The sequence below is a fragment of the Pteronotus mesoamericanus genome, unplaced genomic scaffold (genome assembly GCF_021234165.1).
Source record: "Pteronotus mesoamericanus isolate MK-2021 breed Mesoamerican mustached bat unplaced genomic scaffold, CSHL_Meso_final contig_263, whole genome shotgun sequence".
In the NCBI taxonomy this organism is placed as follows: Eukaryota; Metazoa; Chordata; class Mammalia; order Chiroptera; family Mormoopidae; genus Pteronotus; species Pteronotus mesoamericanus.
The window spans coordinates 383277-403266 of NW_026555112.1; the positions used below are offsets into that span (position 1 = coordinate 383277).

Below are 19990 nucleotides of genomic sequence, written 5' to 3' on the forward strand. Positions count from 1 at the left end.
CCAAAGTTGTAATGCTCATGGCGCCTCTGTGCCTCCCACCCCTGTACTCCTGCGCCTGCCGGGCCCCTACCAGGCACACCCTCCCCTTCCCTTTTCTATCCGCTCAAATCCCCCTCATCCTTCAGCTCCGGCCCTCCCTCCCCGCCCCCCGCTGAGCCCCTCCAGCCCCCTGCCCACTCTGTTCTCTGCCGTCTCGAATCGCGACTGGCACCCCTGTTCAGAGCTCAGTCACGTGCTGCTTGGCAATCTGGCTGGCATTTTCCCTGAGCTCCTGTTCTCTGCAAGGCGGCAAGGCTGCGCAGCTGGGCGGAGCACCCCGGGGGGGTGTGTGACAGCCGCTCTTTGGTGTGCAGCCGGGGCCAGGGAGGTCCAGCGTGCCCCCAACCCTCTGGTTGACCTTGGGAAAATGCCCTGACCTCTCTGAGCCCCAGCTACCTCATCTGTGACACTCAGAGGTTTGACTTGGAAGTAGTTTCACGTTCTAGAACATGGGTGATGCTGCCTCTGGTAGCAGTGATCCCTGATGTTGTTGCTGCTTGTCCTGGGCTAAGCTCTTCCCATCCCCATAGCAACCCGATGAGGCAGGTCTTGTCACCGCCCCCACTTTACAGGTGAGGAAACTGAGGCACAAGGAGGTTACGTTACAGGCCCGAGGTTACAGAATTAAGAACCAGTTGGACTGCAATTCAAGTTTGGGGCTTTAAAATTCCTTCCTAGCTACAAATGTTTACTGAGTCCCTACTAGGTGCTGCGGGCTGGGGATTCACTGGGGAATAACTCTGGTATGGTCCCACTCGTGTGGGACATTTAGACTTGCAGAGCAGACAGATAATAAAACAAGCCAACACTAAAACTGCGTCACTACAAGCCAGGGCCGATGCTCCGTGGGCCTTGTCCTGGGACACACAGCCCAGAAATGGCGTGCCTGCTTCTGCCACCACCCCTGAGTCCGCGCTTTGGGCGGGGATGAGAATCTTGCAGCCTTCACAGACTCACGGTGAGGACTACAGGGCTTCGTGTGGGTGAAGCCCTTAGCGCATGGAAACAGCTCAAGAAATAAAATTGTTATTGTCGTTGCGGTAAGTTCAGATTCTGAGAAGAGGCCAGGACGAGTCTGCTGTGATGTCTTCTCGTCCACCTGCTGTGGGGAATTTGGGAGGGCTGACCCTTGCAGATGTCCTACTATGCTCCTTTTCCACTATGTCCTGCCCAGGCTGTCTCGCGCTTCTGGGCCTTTGCTCCTGGGCCCAAAAGGCCTTTTCTCTCCTGCACCTCCTGGAGAACTCTTATTCATCCTTCAAAACCCCATTCAGAGCCCACCGCCTCTGGGAAGCCCTCCTGGACGTGCTGACCCTCCCCGTCCCTGCCCTCAGACAGGTGTGTTGCTTCCCTAGCACCCTGTGCCATCATTTCCTGCCTCCCCTCCTAAGGAGCATGCCCCCGTGCAGCTCTGCCCAACGAATGCCCCACGGAGGGCCCGGCACAGCGTCGGCACTCAGCGAGAGCATGGAATGGTCTGGGCTCCCAGGGCCTGGCTACCGGGGTGAAGCCAGAGGGGGCGGGGTGGCCGTAGTGCTTTGGGAGGCAGCTCTGTGCCTGGCGATGCCGAAGGGGCCCCGGAGCCTCAGGTTCCACCCACCCCACACTGGCACCTGTGGACTGGAAGACGCCTGGGTTGCAGAGGCAGTATCGAGTGGCGAAGGTCTCCATCATTCGGTCAATCTTCTGGGCCTCGCCGGGCAGGCGGAAACTCCACAGGAACTGCCTGGGGGAGGAACGGGGCGGTGGGCAGCAGGGTGGGTGGGAGCTCTTGGGGAGGGGGGACACTGGACAAGCCAGTCTGCCTCTCCCAGGCTTAGTCTCTTCATCCTGTAAACAGGTGAATCTGAACCTGGCATCTAAGCTCCACAGGGATTTGCACTGATGAGCACCAGGCATACAGGAGGTCTCCCAGAAATGCCTTTCCTTCCCCCACTCTGAAAACAGAGCTGAGTCCTAGCACCTGTTGTGGCGCAGGACACCTCAGCCAATGACGGAGCCTCTGCCTACCCCGGGCTCTGCAGCGCCTCCTGCCTGGCCTTCCCCTGGGTAGGTTTGGGGCTCTCCCTTTCTTGGAACCTGTTTTCAGCTCTGGAAGTCGATGATTTCCATAGCTTTAAATTCCAGGCCAGGGCTGGGCCTGTTTCTGCCACATCTCTTGCCGGGAGGTGCACAGGCCCGGGCACCCAGGAACTGCTGCATAATGGCTACCAAATGAGTGAATGAATATTGGAAACTACCCCTCTCCCTCAACGAGCTTGGCAGTTGGAGGGAGGGCACATTGCCTGGATAGTGGTGGCTTCTTTCTTCTCTGCCTTGAAAACTCCTATTCATCCTTCAAAGCCCAGCTCATATGCCCCCTTTTGGGAGCCAATTTCCCAAGGCTTCCTAAACATTTACTGTGGACCCAATGTTAAGCATTTTCCCATTTAGTCCTCACCACTGTATAAGGTTGGTACTCTTATTATCCCCATTTTACAGATGAAGAAACTGAGGTACAGAGAGGTTTTTGCAACTTGTCCAAGGCCACACAGGGGGTGGATGGCAGGGCTGGGATATGAACTCGGTAGTCTGGCTCCAGACTTTGTGCTCCCAGCCATTATACTATAAAGCCTCCCATAGTTGTAAAAAGAACAGTAGGAATGAGAATAGCCTAATTAGAAAATAATAAGTAATAATAAGGCAATACAGGCTATTAATAAAATAAAACAAGCACGATTCTGAAAAGTCGTGGGAACGGCAGTAGTAATAGTAATAATGGTTATAGTGATTAAACATTATTATAGCAATGTTGTAAGGGAATAACACCAGTAGTCTTAGCAGGAATGAACCAGGTGCTATTTCACGCAATCCACGCCAATGCTCTCACCGACCTCAGCTGTATGAGGCGGGCACTATCACTCATTCATTTCTGCTCCTGACACTTTGTGCTGTTCACCACGTGGCCCGTGATGGCCCCAGTGCCCCCCACCCCGGCTGTGCCCCCGTCCAGGGCCGGGCCCGGGACCGCTCACCTGAGGGCCTGGACGAGGTTGAGGTTGGCGAACTCGTGGCAGTCCACGAAGGCCTGTAGCACCTGCAGGTTGATGGGGTCCCTGGGGGGCGGGCGGAAGGGAGGGTACGATGCACTGGGGAACCTTCTGGTCCCTGCCTCTCAGAGGGAACGGAGGTGGGTGAGGGACAAGAGGGGATAGGTGTCCTCCGTCTGGATCCAGCCACCCCCTGGCCTGCTCGCATCTGTCTGACCCCACGTCACGCGCCCTCCCGCCTGAACACCAAGCCTCCGGAACATGAACAGAGCCCACCGCGCCCATGGCTCACCAGCGCGGCTTGCACCCAGGGCGGTGGGGGCCTTCCCTGAGTCAAAGCCTTCCTCTGTCACTGCCTGCTGCTGGGTGACACCTCTCAAGCCACTTGACCTCCCTAAATACTTCAAGCATGCTAGAAAAATATACAGTCTTTGGAACACAAATAAAGCAGGGAAGGGGAGTGAGAAGGGCCGGGGACCACAGGTCAAGGGCTGTGACATGTGTGTGGTCAGGGATGGCCTTGTGGGGAGGGCATGTTTGACTGGGATTTGAAAGAAGAGAGCAGGGTAGACTTGTAGGGAAGAGCAGTCCAGGCAGATGCAACAGCATGGGCAAAGGCCCCAGGACAGACGCACGCTCAGGGAAGAGCAGGCTGGGGAGACTGGAGGAGAGCAAGGGAAGGGGGCGGGAAGTAGCCGGCGAGGAGGCAGGGACCCGCGAGAGGGCTCTGGGCAGAGGAGCGGCGCTCTGCAAAATGGAGACAACCCCGCCAAACCATGTTCCTCCCTCTTCCCAGCCCTTGGATCAGGAAGTGCCGCCCTTCTCGCCACCTGTGTTCCCTGCTTGCACAGGAGAAGAAACGCGTCCCCTGGGGAGCCTGGGAGAGTGGTTGCCGGCTGGCTGGCTGAGCACCCAGGTCCTTTACAGTCCAAGGCCCCCGGCCCCGCAGCCAGAAGGGTCCTCTCAGACTACTCTTCTGAGCGTGCTTCTGTCCTGGGCCCTTTGCATGTGCTGTTCCCTCTGCCTGGAATGCCCTCCCCGTAGATGTCCACCCAGCCCTGTCCACGAGACCATTCCTGTCCCCCACCGATGTCACAGCTCTTGATCTGCGGCCCCCGGCCCCTCTCACCTCCCTTCCCTGCTTTATTTGCATTCCAAAGAGTGTATAATTTTCTAGCATGTTTGAAATATTTGGGAACCTGTCTTCCCCACTGGTACATACCTCCCTGAGGGCAGGAGTTTTGTCTGTCTTGATCACTGGTGTAAATTCAGGGCTTAGAAGAGTGCCTGGCATACAGCAGATACTAACAAATCTCTACTTGCTGAATAAATGGAAGAAGAAAGGAAGGAGGTGGGCTTTGGTTCAGAATCTGGAGGGAGTGATGTTCGCCTCCTCAAGCTCCAGGAGGTGACTTTCCTGACATAATTCACTTCCTCACTCACCTGCACACCCAACACACCCTCATTCCCTGCCTCCCTAAGGCCCCGCCCCCTTACCTCTCTCCCAGGTAGGTGCCGATGGCCGTCTTGTTGAGGCCCTCACCCTTGTACAGGAACTGGGCGATATCCTGGGCGTTGGAGGCCAGCCGCTTGTGCTCAATGAGATACTGGATGCCCTGCAAGTGGTGCGCAGAGACATGAGCATCACCTCAGAGCAGCCAGCCTGGGGAGGAGGATGGGAGCGAGACCCTGCGACCAGAGCCCTATGGCATTGGCACAGACTGGTCTGGGAAGCTGTATCCCTCCTTAACAGAAGATGCCTTTGTAAGGTGGTGAGTTCCCCATCACTGGAGGCATGCAAAGAGAGGTACGGTTTCTGCAATGAGGCATGTTCATGGCAGGTGCTCCCCTAGGTTCCCTTCAGTCTGACGCTCTTTGATTATACGCATCAGTGATTCCACTGATTTATAATTTTTAAGATTCAATGCTTAGCCATTTCTTTTGTCCCTTAAAGTTCACATTACTTAAAAATAGTGTTTCTTTATTTTTTTTTCTTGCAGGTAGCTTATGTCTATTGCATAAAAATTAGAAAAAACAGCAAAATCAAAAAAAGAACTTGCCCAAGTCCTGCCACTTGGAGGTAGACAGTTCCCATGGGGGCGACTTTCTGTTCCTTTCTTTCTGAAAGTGAAAGTGTGCCATGCCTTCCACCTTGAAACCTGTTCTTCTGATTTGACAATATCACAAACATCTCTCCCCATGACCCAAGTGCTTGGGAGCATGTTGGTGTAATGTTAGGAATTTGAGGCGTTGGCCTCTGGTTTTCTGTGATTTCATGTCCCTGCTCCTTTCGGAGAAAGAGAGGCTTGTGGGAGATGGGGGGGCAGTTGGAGGGGGGCCCTGAATGACAGGCACAGGGCCCTGGAGACCCCAGGGGCTCGGGTGGGGAGTGGGTGTCAGTGGGCGTGTGCGCTCCCTGTGGGCGCGGCAGGGCCCCCTGTGCAGCTGCGGGGGGGCGAATGGGCGCATGAGGCAGTGGCCCCGAGACAGAGCGGTGCGTTTCCCGGGCCCTGGGCTGCCCTGGCCCCCCTCTGTGTGTCGGCTGGGGCTTCTCCTGTCTGTCCCTGCGGGAAAGGGGCCCGCAGCCACTGCTCGGGGCCAGGGTTGGGGGCCAGGCCGCTCTGAGGCCAGTGGGGTTGGGGCGGGGAGAGCAGCAGCTGCGTCCCCCGCGCTCTGGGCCTGCACCCCCGCTCTGGCTCCCCGACGCCGAGTGGCTGGAAGACACCTCTGGAGACAGCTCCAGAAGGTAAGAGTCACCCTGTCCCATGCCTCGCTCACAGAGGGGGAAACAGTGGCCTCGTGCCAAGGGACTCGAAGCCCATGGCCACCACAGACTCCACACCCCCCGCCCCCCCCCAACTTCCTGGCTCCCACCTCATACCCGGGGCTGCTCTGCTGTGGGTGACAGAGCCCTGCCCATGACTGGGTGTGATGTGAGCCCTGCGGGGTCTCGGTTTCCTCATCTGTAAGGCAGGTTATTATGTCAGTTGAGGGAAACAAGAGAACATTACGGAGGTGCCCAGCCTGCAGCACCTCGCAACTGCTTACCTTCATGGGGTCCATGTTGAACTTCTTGCGCCCAATGCATAGCTCCTTCTCCTTTTGGGCCACCCGGCTGTAAACATGCGGATGTCAGTGTGGGCTGTCCCAGGGCTCAAGGGCACCCCACTCCAATCCCCAACGACCCTCAGACACTTTGCAGACCCCCCTGAGCTAGAGCCAATATTCCCTAGGGTCCTCCCGGAGCTCTCACACCAGATTCTTCCAACGGGCCCCGCGCCACGGCTGCAAGGGCCCCGCGCTGCTGCAGGAGGGGCGGTCAGAGGGCCCTGTGCTTGGCGTGCGGGCAAGACCCCGGAGAGGCTGGGGGCGAGAGCACGGCTAGGGGGCCAGCCCCTGGTTCACGTCGCGCCCCACCCCTTGCTGGCACAGCCCCTGAGGGAGAATCACTTCACCTCCGTTTCCTCATCTGTAAAGTGGGGTGACATTGCCACCTGCCTCCCAGAGCTGTTGGGAGGTTACAGCGCAGAAAAGACATGGCGGTAGGTGCTCTGGAAATTTTGTGGTATTGTTGTTGCGGCCTAACCAGGGAGCCTGGAGACAGGGCCTTGTGAGCATGCGTGGGCGTCTGTCTGCGTTTGTCGGGGGCCGGGCAGGGGGCATCAGAGGCAGCAGAGAACTAAGGGGGGCAGGGGCAGGGCGGGGGTTCCCTGGGACACTGGACAGAGGAGTCAGTGTCCTGGGGCCCTAGAGGGTTATGTAGGGACCAACATTCTCATCTCACAAGTGGGGAAACTGAGGCCCAGAGAGGGGAGGGGACGAGCCCAGGTCACAGAGCCAGTGGGAGTGTCCCCACAGAAGAGGCAGTGTGAATGGCAGCCTGTGGGTGGGGTGAAGGAAACCAGCCTCGGTCCTGCCTCGGGTCAGGCTCCCGCCCCCTCAAGGCCTTTGGCTTCCCTGGCCTCATCTTTGGGGCTGAGTTTTCCTCCTCCCAAACCCTTCCCAGGATGCTCCTGTGTGGCGGTTGGTCAAGGGTTGGGTCAGGGTGGGTTGGAAGAGGCTTTGGGCGCAGAGGCTGGGGGATGGGGCGGTCTCTCAAGAGAGGGACTGTCTGGAGACCAGGACAAGGCTAGCGCGATGGAGCGTCATGGCCGCCCTGTTTCTGGCTCAGCATCGCTCCCTCCTCCTCTGGGGGCCTGACCCCTGACTTCACCAGGATCCCAGACCAGGCGTGGCCCCTGCCCATTCATGATGTGTGACACCCCTAGGAAGCCACCGGGGCAGCTTCTTGGGGTCCCCTGCCCAGGCCCCTCACCTTTCCTCCGCCATCTCGAAGCAGTCGATTTGGGCAAACACATCTGAGATCTCGTCCTTCAGCTTCTGTGGGGTGAGGGGAGGAGAGAGGGGCGTAAATGGGGAGGGATAGTTGGGGAGCAAAACCTGGGATAGACAGGGTTTCACGGCCCTCCCCCATACCCACGCCCACCCTGGGCATGACTCCCAAGTTGCTCTTTCCTGATAGATCCCCACCCCAGATGTTTCATATCCCCAAGGTCCCAGACCAAACTACAAACTATTGCTTTTGTCCGTGCCCCTTCTTCTACCATCTCCTCACTTGGGAAGGCAGCCCCCAAGGGCCCACCCTTTCCCCGACTCTTTTTGGCCTTCCAACCTCTCCCCTCTGCAGCTGTGAAGTCCCCCGCCCTCTAGCCACGCCCACCCGAAGAGCCTGTCTCCACCCAGCTGCCATCCTTCTGAAGCCCGCCTGGCGCCTGCCCCGCCCCTACTCAGGCTCCTCCCGTGGCTCCCCCTGCGCCCCCCCCCCCCCACACACACAAAGGAGGCACAGAGTCCAGCCCTGTGAGGGACCCAGCCTCTCCCCAGCTTCCTTCCATCTGTTTACTCTGACATGTGTCCCTGAGTCCATGCCCGCTGTGTGTCAGGCACCGTGGGTGCACCAGGTACTAGAAAATGCAGGGACTTTGCAATCCCCATGGAATCTGCAGAAGAGGACACTGGGGCATACAAAGCAAAGGGACATGTCTAAGGTCTGACTTCAAGCCTCTGATTAGAATCAAGCCTCAAGTCTGTTTCCTCTTGGCGCTGCCCGGGGTGCCTGGTAGCAGAGGAGAAGTCCAGTCTCTGCCAACTGCCATCACTGAGCAGACAGGGCGAAGTGGCATCTTGTCCAGCATCTCCATGCAGCAGCATGCGTCCCCAGAAGGGACCCAGTCCTTCCCTACCTCCCCTGAGATCTGTGGATGGTGCGGTCCCAGGGGCTTGCCCCGGGACCCAGGGACAGCACAGCGGGACCTGGAGCCTATATCTGTGCCCAATCAGCTCCTGTCCATGTGATCTCAGCTGAATCACTGAGTGGCTTCCCCACAAATAAGATGAGGGCTCACTCGCAAGTATTAACTGAGCACTTACTATGCTCTGACTACTGGGCTGCAAATACAGTGGTGGGCAAGACAGACCCAGGCTCACAGTCTAGCGGGGCTGGGATCATGGCAGCCATGGGGATGTGAAATGACTGTGCAGAAAATGATCACAGTAATGACCGCCTGTGATAGGGAAAGGCTGGCACGTGGTAGGTGCTCAGTAAAATCCTTGCGGAGCAAATGCTTCTGTACCTTCATTCTCCCCTGCCACAGGAGGTGAGTGTGTGTCAGGGTGGGGTGGGACCCCAGCAACGGTAGCCAGGGTGGGCAGGGCAGCCTTTAAGGGGAGACGGCATGTGAAATAATGAGGAGGAGCCGTGACGAGAGCTGGGGAGAGTCGCGGGCAGAGGGAACCATGAGTGCAAAGGCCCAGAGGCAGGACAGAACTCAGCACATTCCAGGAACAGAACCAGGGCCCGTCTCAGGAGGCTGCTGAGAGCCAGATGTGCTAACCCCTGAAAAACCGGTGAATTGGTAAGTGCCGGCTAAATGATCCTCCCTTTGGGGGGAGAGGGATGAAGCTGAGGCTCAGCGTGGGGATGAGAGTGGACCGAAGCCATTCAAGTAGGAGCAGAAGCTACCAAGTGATGGGGTGTATAGCGCCCCAGGCGAGCTCCACACACAAGAGGGGCTTACTCTGTTGCTGCTCCTCCCTCCCTGCTCTTCTGGCTCTCTCCTGGCAGCTCGGTCCAGCAGCGAGGGAGGTCCCCTGGGGAGTCTGTTCTCCCCACTCCTGGGGGCTTGGACTGAGGCTGGGTGTGGCTGGAATAGAACCTCCTCTCTGACCAGGCTGGGTCAGGAGTGAGTGGGAGGAGTTCGAGCATGCCTGAGTGTTTGTGGGTGCGTGTGGCTGGAGGGTGTGTCGGTGTGAACGTGTGTGTGTACATGTATTTGTCTGTGTGTGCATGTGAACGTGCGCTCACCTGGATGTCCTCCAGAAGCTGCTGCCGGTGCCATTTGATCTGCTGCAGCTCCTCGGTTTCCCCACTGCTCAGCTCCGCTGGGTCTGGAGAAAGGAGAACCTGTGGTCACTGCCTCACTCACGGGCCTCCCCTCCATCACTCTGCTCCAACCACACCGCTTAGCTCTCAGGCCCCTCTTCCCTCCAGAAACCCATGACTTTCCAGCCCTTTTCACTCAAGCCTGGGTTCAGGTCTCACCATCTTCAAGAGACCTTCCTTGACCTCTCTAAGTCAGCCTCTCCCCGACCCTCTTCTCCTACCCAGCTTTCTGTTTGCCCAGAAATTATCTTGTGTAATTGTATCTTCTCTACTGCATTCATTATACTCTCAGCTCCATGAAAGCAGGCACTTCAACTCTTTTGTTCACTGCTGCATCCTCAGCAGCTAGAAAGAGCCCGACACAAAGCAGGTACTCAATAAAATACCTGTTGAAGGCATTCATTCTTCCCTGAAACTTTAGTTTATTCCTTTACGGGATTATATGTTTATAATTTGTTCACTTATTTATTTGCACAACCAGGAAGTTGTGTATCATTTTGCTTCACACTCTATTGGCCAGGTGTGGTCACATTGCAACATCTAGCTGCAAGGGAGCCTGGAAAATGAGCCTGTAGTAGAGTGGTCCCGATATTCTTACTATGTGAGATGGGAAAACTGGATTTTGGGGAATATTTCACAGTTTCTGCCCTAGACATTGAGGCTCAGAGAGGTGAGGTGACCTGGCTAAGGTCCCACAGGGACAAGTTGCTGAACCAGGGCTGATCTTGGATTGGCCTGACTACTAAGCTTTTTCCATTTCACCTGAAAATGAATGAAAGGAGATAAGTGTGTGTTGGTCAGAATTCTGTACAAGGTGCTATGACAATTCCCACATCCAGCTCAGCTAGCTTACCTCTACCCCACATTGTGCTTCCTGTTCCATCCACAGCACTCTCCTGGTCAAAATCTCCATGAACTCCCCATCACTTCAGGAAAAAAGTCCTCACCCTGGTCCCCCACAGTCTCTCCAGCCTCACCAGCCAGGTTGCCCCACCATTCTCAGCAAGAGCTGCCAGTCCAGGCTGCCAGCTCCTCACTGCCCCCGAATGGTCTAACTCTCATTCTTACTCCCCCACCTTTGCCTATGCAGTTCCTCCACCTGCATGCCTTCTCCTGTCTGCTTATGCAAATCCTCCCTGACTTTCAGATCTAGTGCCTGGCCATGTTTCTTACAGGTTTTACAAGGACAGATACTACCTCTCCTGAACAAATACAGAGAGACTATCAAGTCCTCCACTTCCCTACTTCTCTCTCCTGTTGACTAAGCAGCCATCTCAGACTTTGTGATGAAAGCTGGGAATTGAGATGGCAGGGCAGCAAGCTAGAAGGAGCCTGGGCCCTGGGCAACTGTGTGGAGAAAAGTCAACATATTTACTTCAACCAGCAGCTACCCACTTGGACTTTGCAATGAGAGAGAAGTAAGTTTTGGGAATGTTTCAGTCACAGTTATGCTGAGTCTTTTCCTTACAGTGGTCAAACCTGCAACTTAACCAAATAAGTGTCCTTATCTGAGAAACCTGAACCATAATCCTTACCTAGAGCTTGGTTGTCAGGACTAAAAGAGTCAAATTTCGTTAAACATCCAGTAAGCGTCTGACATATGGTAAGGGTCCAACATGTGTATAATGGATGCTATGTTGTGCCATGCCGTGCTCCTCCTCCGGACCAAGGTGCCCATTCTCTCAGCTGCTGGGGGTTGGGAGCAGGTAGCCTGCTGGTCTCTTACAGCTGAGTGTCTCCCCAGGATACTACCTCAGCCAAATGGAGCTACCTCACCTAAGGACATGTCCCTCCCAAAGGGCAGCTACAGCACAAAAAGTCAAGACGTCTGCCTCGTTTCTGGACCTGAACCAGTTTTCAGACTCCAAATCTATTGACTGCAGAAGAAGCTGTGTCCCCAGAGGGAAGGGTTCTGCAACACTGTGGCGAGTGTATATGGTAGTGATTCCTTTGGTTAAGTAGCCAAGATGGGTCTGTCTGATCTATCAAGTCATAAAGTCAAGTGAGCCCAATAGCAATCTTTTGCAAGTGGTTTACCTAGGAACAAGCATGAGCAGAACCAGAAGGCCCCAGTGAGCTCCATGAACAGGTGGCGCAGACCCCCCGTCACCCACTGCTAGTGCACCAAGGCTTGTCCCTCAGCTCACACCAGGTCTGCATGGGTGGGTCTCTTGTGACCTTCTGACAAAGGAGGAAAATGCCCGGGTTTGGTTTTAGGATGGGTGGTTCAGTGTTTGGGTGCAAGTAAAACCCAGACAGCTATTGAACTACAGTCCTGCTCAAAGGTGTTCTAGAAAGAGAGTGTTGAGAAGTCCTCCCACAGGGCAGAGTTTTGGGCAGGGCACTTGGTCCTCCGTTTTGTGTGGAGAGAGAAGTGTCAGGAGGCAGGAATATATGTGCATTCTTGGGCAGTAGGGGGCTTGGTCAGAGGCTGAAAAGAAGAAACATTAGAAGACTAGGAACAGAGAGGTCTGGGGGAGAGGCAAGTGGATGGCCCTGTGGGAGTGGACACCGAATGGGAAGATTTTGGTAAGGCCCCAGCAAGCATCCGTCTCAGGAGAGGCACTAAACCACCAAGCAAACAGAATGACTTGTCCAGGGAAACATCAGCCAGTCTCTGATTGGCCAGCCTAGTGCAGTACAATGGCTCATGAATAAAAATGCCGTGTGGCCTGCGTGGAGGCCAGACCCACTCACCCAGGCTTCCCCAGCTAATACCGCTGCTGAACACGTGACTTGCCAGCAAGAGAGATCCCTGTGTCTTGAGAAAACCAACCAGTAACTTGGTAGCAAACTGATTACACTAACTCTTTTCTATTCTGCAGAGGCCAGCAATTCATCATGACTGGCATCCACTCATGTCCTGGGTATGTGGTGGCTTTTCCTGCCCACAGAGCCTCGGGCAGCCTCAGTATCCAAGGGCTTCCAGAAGGTGTGATCCACTGACACAGAACACTGCATGACATCGCATTAGACCGAGGGACCCTCTTTATAGTGAAGGAGGTGCAGGAGGAACATGTGGCCACGGGTCCTGCCGGTCCCCTCAGCATTTTACCACCAGAAGATGCTGGCTGACTGGAGCAATGGAACAGCCTCTTGAATGTGCAGCTGAGGTGTCAGCTTGGAGACATTGTCCTACTTGGATGGGCACCATCCCCTGTACCCTGAATCAACGGCTATTAGATGGTGCTTTGTCCCCGGTAGGTAATCTACACAGATCCAGGAACAAGGGCGGAGGCGAGGGGCTCCACTACCACCCTCCTAGCGACTCACTTGGAAGTTTTCCTTTCTGTTCTGCAACTCTGAGCTCTGTGGGTCTAGAGTTCCTGGTTCCAGGAAGTCGGGGAGGTGGCACTCACACCAGCAGACAAAGCAACAGTTCCATTAAGCTTCAAGCTCAAAAACAGCTACTCCATGCCAGCAGCTTCATATAAATTGGGTCATTTAATCCTTACCGCTCTGTAAAGTGGGTATTTTTTAGTTGAAGGTACTGAGGCTCAGAGAGGTAAAGTGACTTGCCCTAAGTCACACAGCCAAGAAATGGCAATGCTGGGATTAGGACCCTGGTTTGCCGGTACCCAGGAAAGACTGTGGACCAGGATTCGGCAGCTGTGGGAACATGCCAGAATAGAAGGCATGTGGGGCCATCCACGTGGAGACGGGAGCAGGGGCCTGGCAGGGGAGGCCACACTGCAGGCTGGGAAGTCTTCTGTCAGGAGGGAGTTGGAGGGAGGCTGAGTTCTGTCATGGAAAAACCCAGTCACCTCTAGTTGACTTTGGGGTAAAAGGGCAGACTTTTTTGTTTAGTTTGTTTACTTCCTACTGTCTTCCTGTTGGCTGGGGCTTGTGTCCTGAGAGGGGGGTTTCTGGCCCAGGTACCCCTCCTGGTGGAGGCCATGTGGATTCCAGAGGGGCTGCTTGCTGGCGAGAAGCCAGTCTGGTTCCAGCCTTTCTACCCATAATCCCCAATGTAGCTGGTGAAGGGCTGCACCCTGGGCTCCCGCGGCCTGGTCTGGGCTTACTCCTCCTTTCCCCACCGGCTCTCCTTATTTCCCTCATCCTCCCTGGGGCCACGTTGCCACATGCACACCCTCAGTTCCAGCCCCTCCCTGAGTTTCAGACCCTGCCAGCCCCCTGGGCACTGGCTGCCATCTTGTTTGTCATTTTGACCAAAACGGAAGTCCTAGAATTTCCCCTCAATTTTTTCTGAGTTCCCCGGGCTCTGGGATGGTTCTTGAGACCCCTCCTGTCCAGGCCCCAGGAAGCACCTGGGCACTCACCTCTCTCTCATCCTCACGCCTCCTCCCTCACCAAGCCCCATCTGCCTGTCTTCTTTCTGTCTGTATGGCCCCCACTCTCACCCAGGCCCCTGGCTCCTGTCTCTGGGTGACCGATGCAGGGCCTCTCCATGTATCCCTGCCTCCCCTCTGTCCTTCCAACCCCATGGCGTCCCATTGTCCTGGGGATAAAGATCCCAGATTCCACGGGGCCCAGCGGTCCTGCTGATGCACCCCCATCGCATCGCACAAGTGCCCACGCCCCCGCCCTCCACGCGAGGCCTTGCGGGCCACCCTTCCTTTGCTCTCATGGGTCCTTCCCTCCGCAGGCCTTTGCACGTGCTGTTCCCCTTGCCTAGAACACCTCCCTCCCCTCTGCCCAGGAGCGGACTCTCCCTCTCCGGCTCCCCCGCAGGGCCTCCTGCGCTCCTCCCTCGAGGTCCCTCAACTCCTTCCCTCTTGCTGCGGCAGATCTGGGGCCCCACATCTCAGTAAACAAGCCAAGCCATGGGTTAAGGAAAGGCATGCTAGTTGAGCACCTATTATGTGCCAGGCCCTGCGTGCTCTAGGCTTCGCCCGTCCACTATCTCATTTGATCCAGATGACAGCTCTGGAAGAAGGAAGGTATTTCTAATTTTATTCTGTAGACGAGACACCCCAGGTTCAGAGGGGTTAAGCGCCTCCCCCAAGGTGGCACAGCTGGAAGCGGGGGAGCCGAGGTTCACACTGCAGGCCCCGCTGGGTTCTGAGGCTTTAGAGTGGTCATTACTCCTCTGGCGGACGAACCGTCAAACCCCAACAGCCGCTAACCCTGGAGATTCTGACATGCGGGCATGCTGGCTGTGCCTCCACGTTTGGGAATGAAGACAAGATGCAGCATGTCGCCTACGCCCTGAGCCCCTTTCCCTGTCTGGGGTGAGAAATAAAACAAAGCCAACACCATAGAGCAGGGGACACTGAGGCACAGGTGTGGTGGGAACACAGCGCTCCCAGGAGAGGGGGATGGCGTCGTGGCAGGTGGGATGCTACCCGCATTTCTCTTCGTACAGCTGTTTTTGTGCTTTGACAGGTAGATTCATGGATACTCGCGGGCCACTGGCCCCTCTGTCGGGGCCCTGACCCCAGCAGGTGGCACTGGCCATGTGCACTGGAACCTGTGGGACAGGGCTGACAGCCTCTAGACCGCTGCACCCATCATGTGACACACAGGGACCTTCTCACCCTTCACCTACTTGCTAAAAAGTGGGGGTTTCTTCCCATTTCAGAGCCGAGGGCACTGAGGTTCAGCGAGTGTGAGAAGAACCCAGCCGAGAGCACCCGCTTCTGATCCCAAGCCCGTTTCAGGCACTGGTGTGGCTCACGGGGGGGGGGGGGGGGGGGAGATTTTTAATAATAACAAGGATAATAGTAAGAGCTCTAAAACACAAAGAATAGCAACGCGGTAATAACAGCCGGCACCCCTACAAAGCTCCCTTTACCCCACACTTAGCTCTGTGCTCTTCACACCTCCCAGTGGTCACCTTTAGACCCCGACCGCACCCACGCCTGGGCCGGGGCCACCCTCCTCCCCCTGCCCAGGCCTGCAGCCTGTAGCCCGTGTGTAGCCCGGTGCCCGCCCAATCATCTCCCCCTCCCCTCCCCACTTCCCCTTTCTCCTTCCTCTTTCCCGTCGTATTTTTAGAAATCACTCTGCGTGCAGCCCTGCTTCCAGGACAGCTGGCCTGGCTTCCCCTTTTCCAGGGCAGCAGGAGCTGCTCTCCCAGGGCCTTCAGGGCACAGGTCCTCGGCCGGGCGGGATGGCCCCCGGGGCAGGACGGGTGTCTCGGGGAGCTGCTCCCCGCCCGGCCTGCTCTGTGGTTGCCTCGTGTAGCTTCCTCCCCACAGCGAAGCCGTCTCTGTGCTATTTTTAAAAGCGTTCATCCTTCCTGCACAACCTGAGACTGTCATTGGTTCTGTCGGGGCTTTGTTGCCTGGTCTTCTCACCTTCCTGGCAGGCCTGGGGAAGGGGGACCGACCCGTTCCTGGATGTCACACACCCGTGGCTAGAGAAGGGGAGGCAGCCCTGAGGAGACCTTTGCCCCTGTCCTGTCCATTCTACGAGTGGGGAAACTGAGGCCTGTCATGACCGGCGGTGCGTTGGCACGGAGCTGGGAACTGAGCCAAGCCTGGCTGGCTCCGCAGGCTGGTTCGCTGTTCAGGTCGGGCTGTGATGACAGTGCCCACTTATCTGAGCTCAAAGAGGGGCAGTCACTCAGCCACGGAGGTGCTTTCATTAAGACCCAGTCTGGGTAACAGAGGAATGATCTTCCCTTTCTCCTTCTGCTTCCTTCAAGAAGTCTTCCCAGATCTCCCCTGCTCATGCACAAAGAGTGGCTTCCTCCCGTGCTCCAGGCCTGTGCCCATTTGCACGTCTGTCCTGGGCCGTTACCTGCCGATAGGCCCTGCCTCCGCCACAGTGCAGGCCAGCAGCGCCCAGGGCTGGTCCCATGCCTGGGTTACTGCTGCCCTCAGCCCTGCACAGCAGCCAGACGGCTGCTTATAGAATGAATGAGTGAACAGAAGAACCAATCAATGGAGACCTCAGCTCTTCCAACCGACTGCTGTTGTCGACTGCATTGAATCTATTTCTTTCCACTGCACAGAGTCTGTTTCTTTCCAGGTTCAGCCTAAAGCAAAGCAGGGAGCCCCTTCTGGCCTCCCCGGAACCCCTCCCTCTTACAGCCCAAGGTAGCCGCGGTTCTCTCTCCTCTCAGGGGCTTGCCTCCTATTCTGCCATTTACTGGCCACCTGAATTTGGGCAAGTCAGTGCTCTCCTCTGGTGTGCTCTGGTGAGCCTCAGTTTCCTCATCTGCATCATGGGGACAACCATCCCTGTCCCTCAGGGCCCCGTAGGCGAAAGCTGCGGAGAGCAAAGTGATAATGATGGAAAGACAGGTACGGGCCGGGGGGCGGGGGGGGGGGGGGTTACTTCACTATCTCGTCTGCCCCTTCATCTTCCGAATGACCCTGAGCCAGGCGCTGCCCCTCGCCCGGTCGTCCTTGCCTAAGAGGCTCTCACTGAGCCCGTGCTGTCTGTGAGTCTCCTGCCCCCAAAAGCCCCCAGGAGAAGCCAGGGGGTCAGGGAGAGAGCACTGGGCAGGGAGTCGGGGGGTGGGAGCGGTCTGCCTCCACAGGACTGTTCCCCGGGCCGGGCCTCCTTCATTGCCTCTCTCCTGGGGGTGGTGACCTGGACCTGGGGCTCTCTCGCTGTGGGGTGTGGGCTCCCGGGGTGCAGGGTCCGACTGCTCTGGGTTAGATTTTATTTGAAGGAAGCGTCTGTTACTAACAGATTGGCACTGCCTGGACCTGGGGAGTCGGTCAGCTTCCAGCGGCCCCTGTCTGCAGGACTCCCAGACAGTGCCAGAACATTCTGAGAGGCGGGGCACAGGGAATGGGCCCCTCTTCCCTCTGTCTCAGAGAAACACAGCGCCGTTCACGCTGTCACATCCCAGCTGCACAGCTTCCCTTCTTCTTTCCCTCCAGGACATGTGCTCTTGCGGGGGGGGGTCTCAGCCACGGTCCCCTGCTGCTCGTCCCTGGTTCCTCCATGCGCCTCAGGTGGTTGCTCCTGCCTCCCCGTAGGCCAACCTCTCTCCCCAAAGGCCAAACAGGGGCTTCGGGGACTTTGTACCACCCAGACAGACATCACTGTGACCAACATTGCCACCTTCGACACAAACAATGTTTCTCAGCCCCACACGTGCACTGTCTGCTCTGTCTTCCTGGAATATTCTTTCCCCAGAAACCCACAAGGATGACTCCCTCCCCTCCCTCAGATCTCTGCTTTTTTTTTTTTTTTAATCCTCACTGGAGGATATGTTTATTGATTTAAAAGAGACAGGAAGGTGGGGAGAGAGAGACAGATAGAAACATTAACGTGAGAGGGAAACATCGATAGGTTACCTCCCCCACGTTCCCAGCCAGGAGTCAAACCTGCAGCCTTTTGGTGCCCGGGACAGCGCTCCAACCTACTGAGCCACCCGGCCTGGGCAGGTCTCTGCTCGTGAGGCCTTTTCCACTACGCGCTCCCATTCTCCTCATCATACTTTCCTGTTGTTTGTTCTGCTTGTTACCATCTGACATGGGACATTGATGTGCTGACTGCCTGCCTCTCCACTGAAGGCAGGGCCAGCGCCCGCGGGATTCACCGTGTTCCCAGTCCCTGGGGCACAGCTTGGCAGCCAGCCTGAGCCCACAAGTGTTGGTTGCATGCTCCTGCCTTTCCCACCTGTGTTGCATCTGTCTACACACCAGGTCCTCCCAGGATCCTCTGAGACAGGCACTGTTATCCCCACCCTACAGAAGAGGAAATTGAGGCCAGAGAGGTTGGCCCCAGGTGCTTACCTGGGTGGCACAAGTTCATTCCGAAGCCTCCAGGGAAGAGTGGTCAGTGCTCCCCCGAACTGCTGACCCAGCTGCCACTCAAGCTGGCCAGACAGAGATGTGCCACCTCAGCTCTAACAGGCCCCTTCCCGCTGGCCTCGCCCCGCCCTGTGTGAGGAGGAAGTCCTGTCCTACTGGGGTGTGTATGTGAGCTCTTGATGTAGTAGCACTTCCTAAAAAAAAAGAAAAAAGAAAGAAAAAAAATAAAACCCCACAACAACAACAACAAGAGCAACGGAGTTGAGTAGCAGGCTCTCTCAACATTTTGGGTGCGAGCAAGGGAGGGATAGAAGTTAAAGAGACCAAGAGACAGGAGGAGGGGTGAAGATAAAAAGAGAAAGCAAGACGCACGGACGCGCACACACGCACAGAAGACGACACTGGAAGCCAGAACCTTTTCCAGGAAGCAAGGGGCATTTACTCAGCAACTTCCTCACGTATAAAATGAAGGGCCACTCAGCTTGGCCCAGAAGCTGAGCCCCAGGTTCCACCTTAGAAAAGAAAAGTGAATTCAGTGCTAGGAAGGATTTGGCTTCTCCTGAATGAAGTGTCTGGTTTTTCCCTTGCTAGGGACCAGTTGGGCAATATGTTTAGTTTCCCTTTTCCCCTAGGCGGCTAGGAAATGCATAGTCAGATCTCAAGCTCCCTTTACAGCTGTTCTATCGGAGCATCCGGAATCTGGGGTCAAACTCAACCGTGTGGCTTTCAGCTTTGCCATTCAGCTCTGAGTGAACTTAGGCAAATCAATGATCTGCAGTGAGCCTCAGGCTGCTTATTTGTAAAAGGATCAAGGAAAAGATGGAGGGAGATAATATGTGTAAGGTGCAGGGACACTGTGGGTCATGAAAAACTATCTTCTTTCCCCTTTTGGTTTCAATTTTCTTCTTTGGTTAAAATTCACAATTTTATTCCTTGTTCATTCTCTGGTAAGTTGCAGAAAAAAATGTAATATAAAGAAATATCTATAAAACAGCCCTGGTTGGTGTGGCTCAGTGGATTGAGTGCCAGCCTGCGAACCAAGGAGTCGCTGGTTCGATTCCCAGTGTAGGGCACTTGCCTGGGTTGAGGGCCAGGTCCCCAGTAAGGAGTGTGTGAGAGGCTACCACGCATTGATGCTTCTCTCCCTCTCCTTCTCCCTCCCTTCCCTTCTCTAAAAATAAAATAAAAATAAAATCTAAAAAAAAAAAAAGAAATATCTATACAATAAACGTTCTTGCCTTATAGCTTTGTGGCACATATTGGTTTATTCATCTGTTTCCCCATCAGTCTGTGCCTGGCAAATGGTGGGGACATAAAAGGTGTTCAAGTATGCAAAATAAATGACTGAAACGAGAATAGAAAAAATGGTGTGGTTAATGAAAAGTTAGCTGTAATTTTTACCCCTCCCTGTACCCACACCCCTCTGTGCTGTCCCTGCCACTCCGCCCAAGCTGGGGAGGCCATTTCTTCTCCCCTTGAGTCTGGGCTGGGCTGTGTCTTTCCTGGACCGCCAGAATGTGACGCTACCTCACTTTCAAGACCAGGACTTAAGAACTTTTGTAGCTCCCGCCCGTGTTTTCTGACCCCTGCCCAGTTGCCATGGGAACCGGCCTGGGCCAGCCTGTTGGAGGATGAGAGACAGACCACAGGGAGGAAGTCCCCGTTGTCCTCCATGCTACCTGGTCACAGCCTCACAGGTGAGCCCGGGCAACGCTAGAAGAAGAGCCACTACTCAGAGCCCAACCCAGATCACCATCCCGTGGAACTGTGAGAAATAATAAAACTTTGCTGTTTTAAGCCAC

General features: G+C 55.7%; 1 protein-coding gene across 1 annotated transcript in view; it reads right to left on the bottom strand.

Annotated features, from left to right (window-relative positions):
- Nucleotides 1-18301, bottom strand: part of CYTH4 (cytohesin 4) — a 29583-nt gene extending 11282 nt beyond the window's left edge. The window contains exons 1-7 of the mRNA XM_054574420.1: nt 18171-18301; nt 9433-9515; nt 7384-7448; nt 6117-6183; nt 4566-4684; nt 3054-3134; nt 1653-1765 (exon numbers count right to left, since the gene is read on the bottom strand). Coding sequence (XP_054430395.1) covers nt 1653-1765; nt 3054-3134; nt 4566-4684; nt 6117-6183; nt 7384-7448; nt 9433-9515; nt 18171-18189 — 547 coding nt within the window. The 5' untranslated portion in view covers nt 18190-18301. The remainder of the gene's footprint in view (nt 1-1652; nt 1766-3053; nt 3135-4565; nt 4685-6116; nt 6184-7383; nt 7449-9432; nt 9516-18170) is intronic.
- Nucleotides 18302-19990: the final 1689 nt, after the last annotated feature.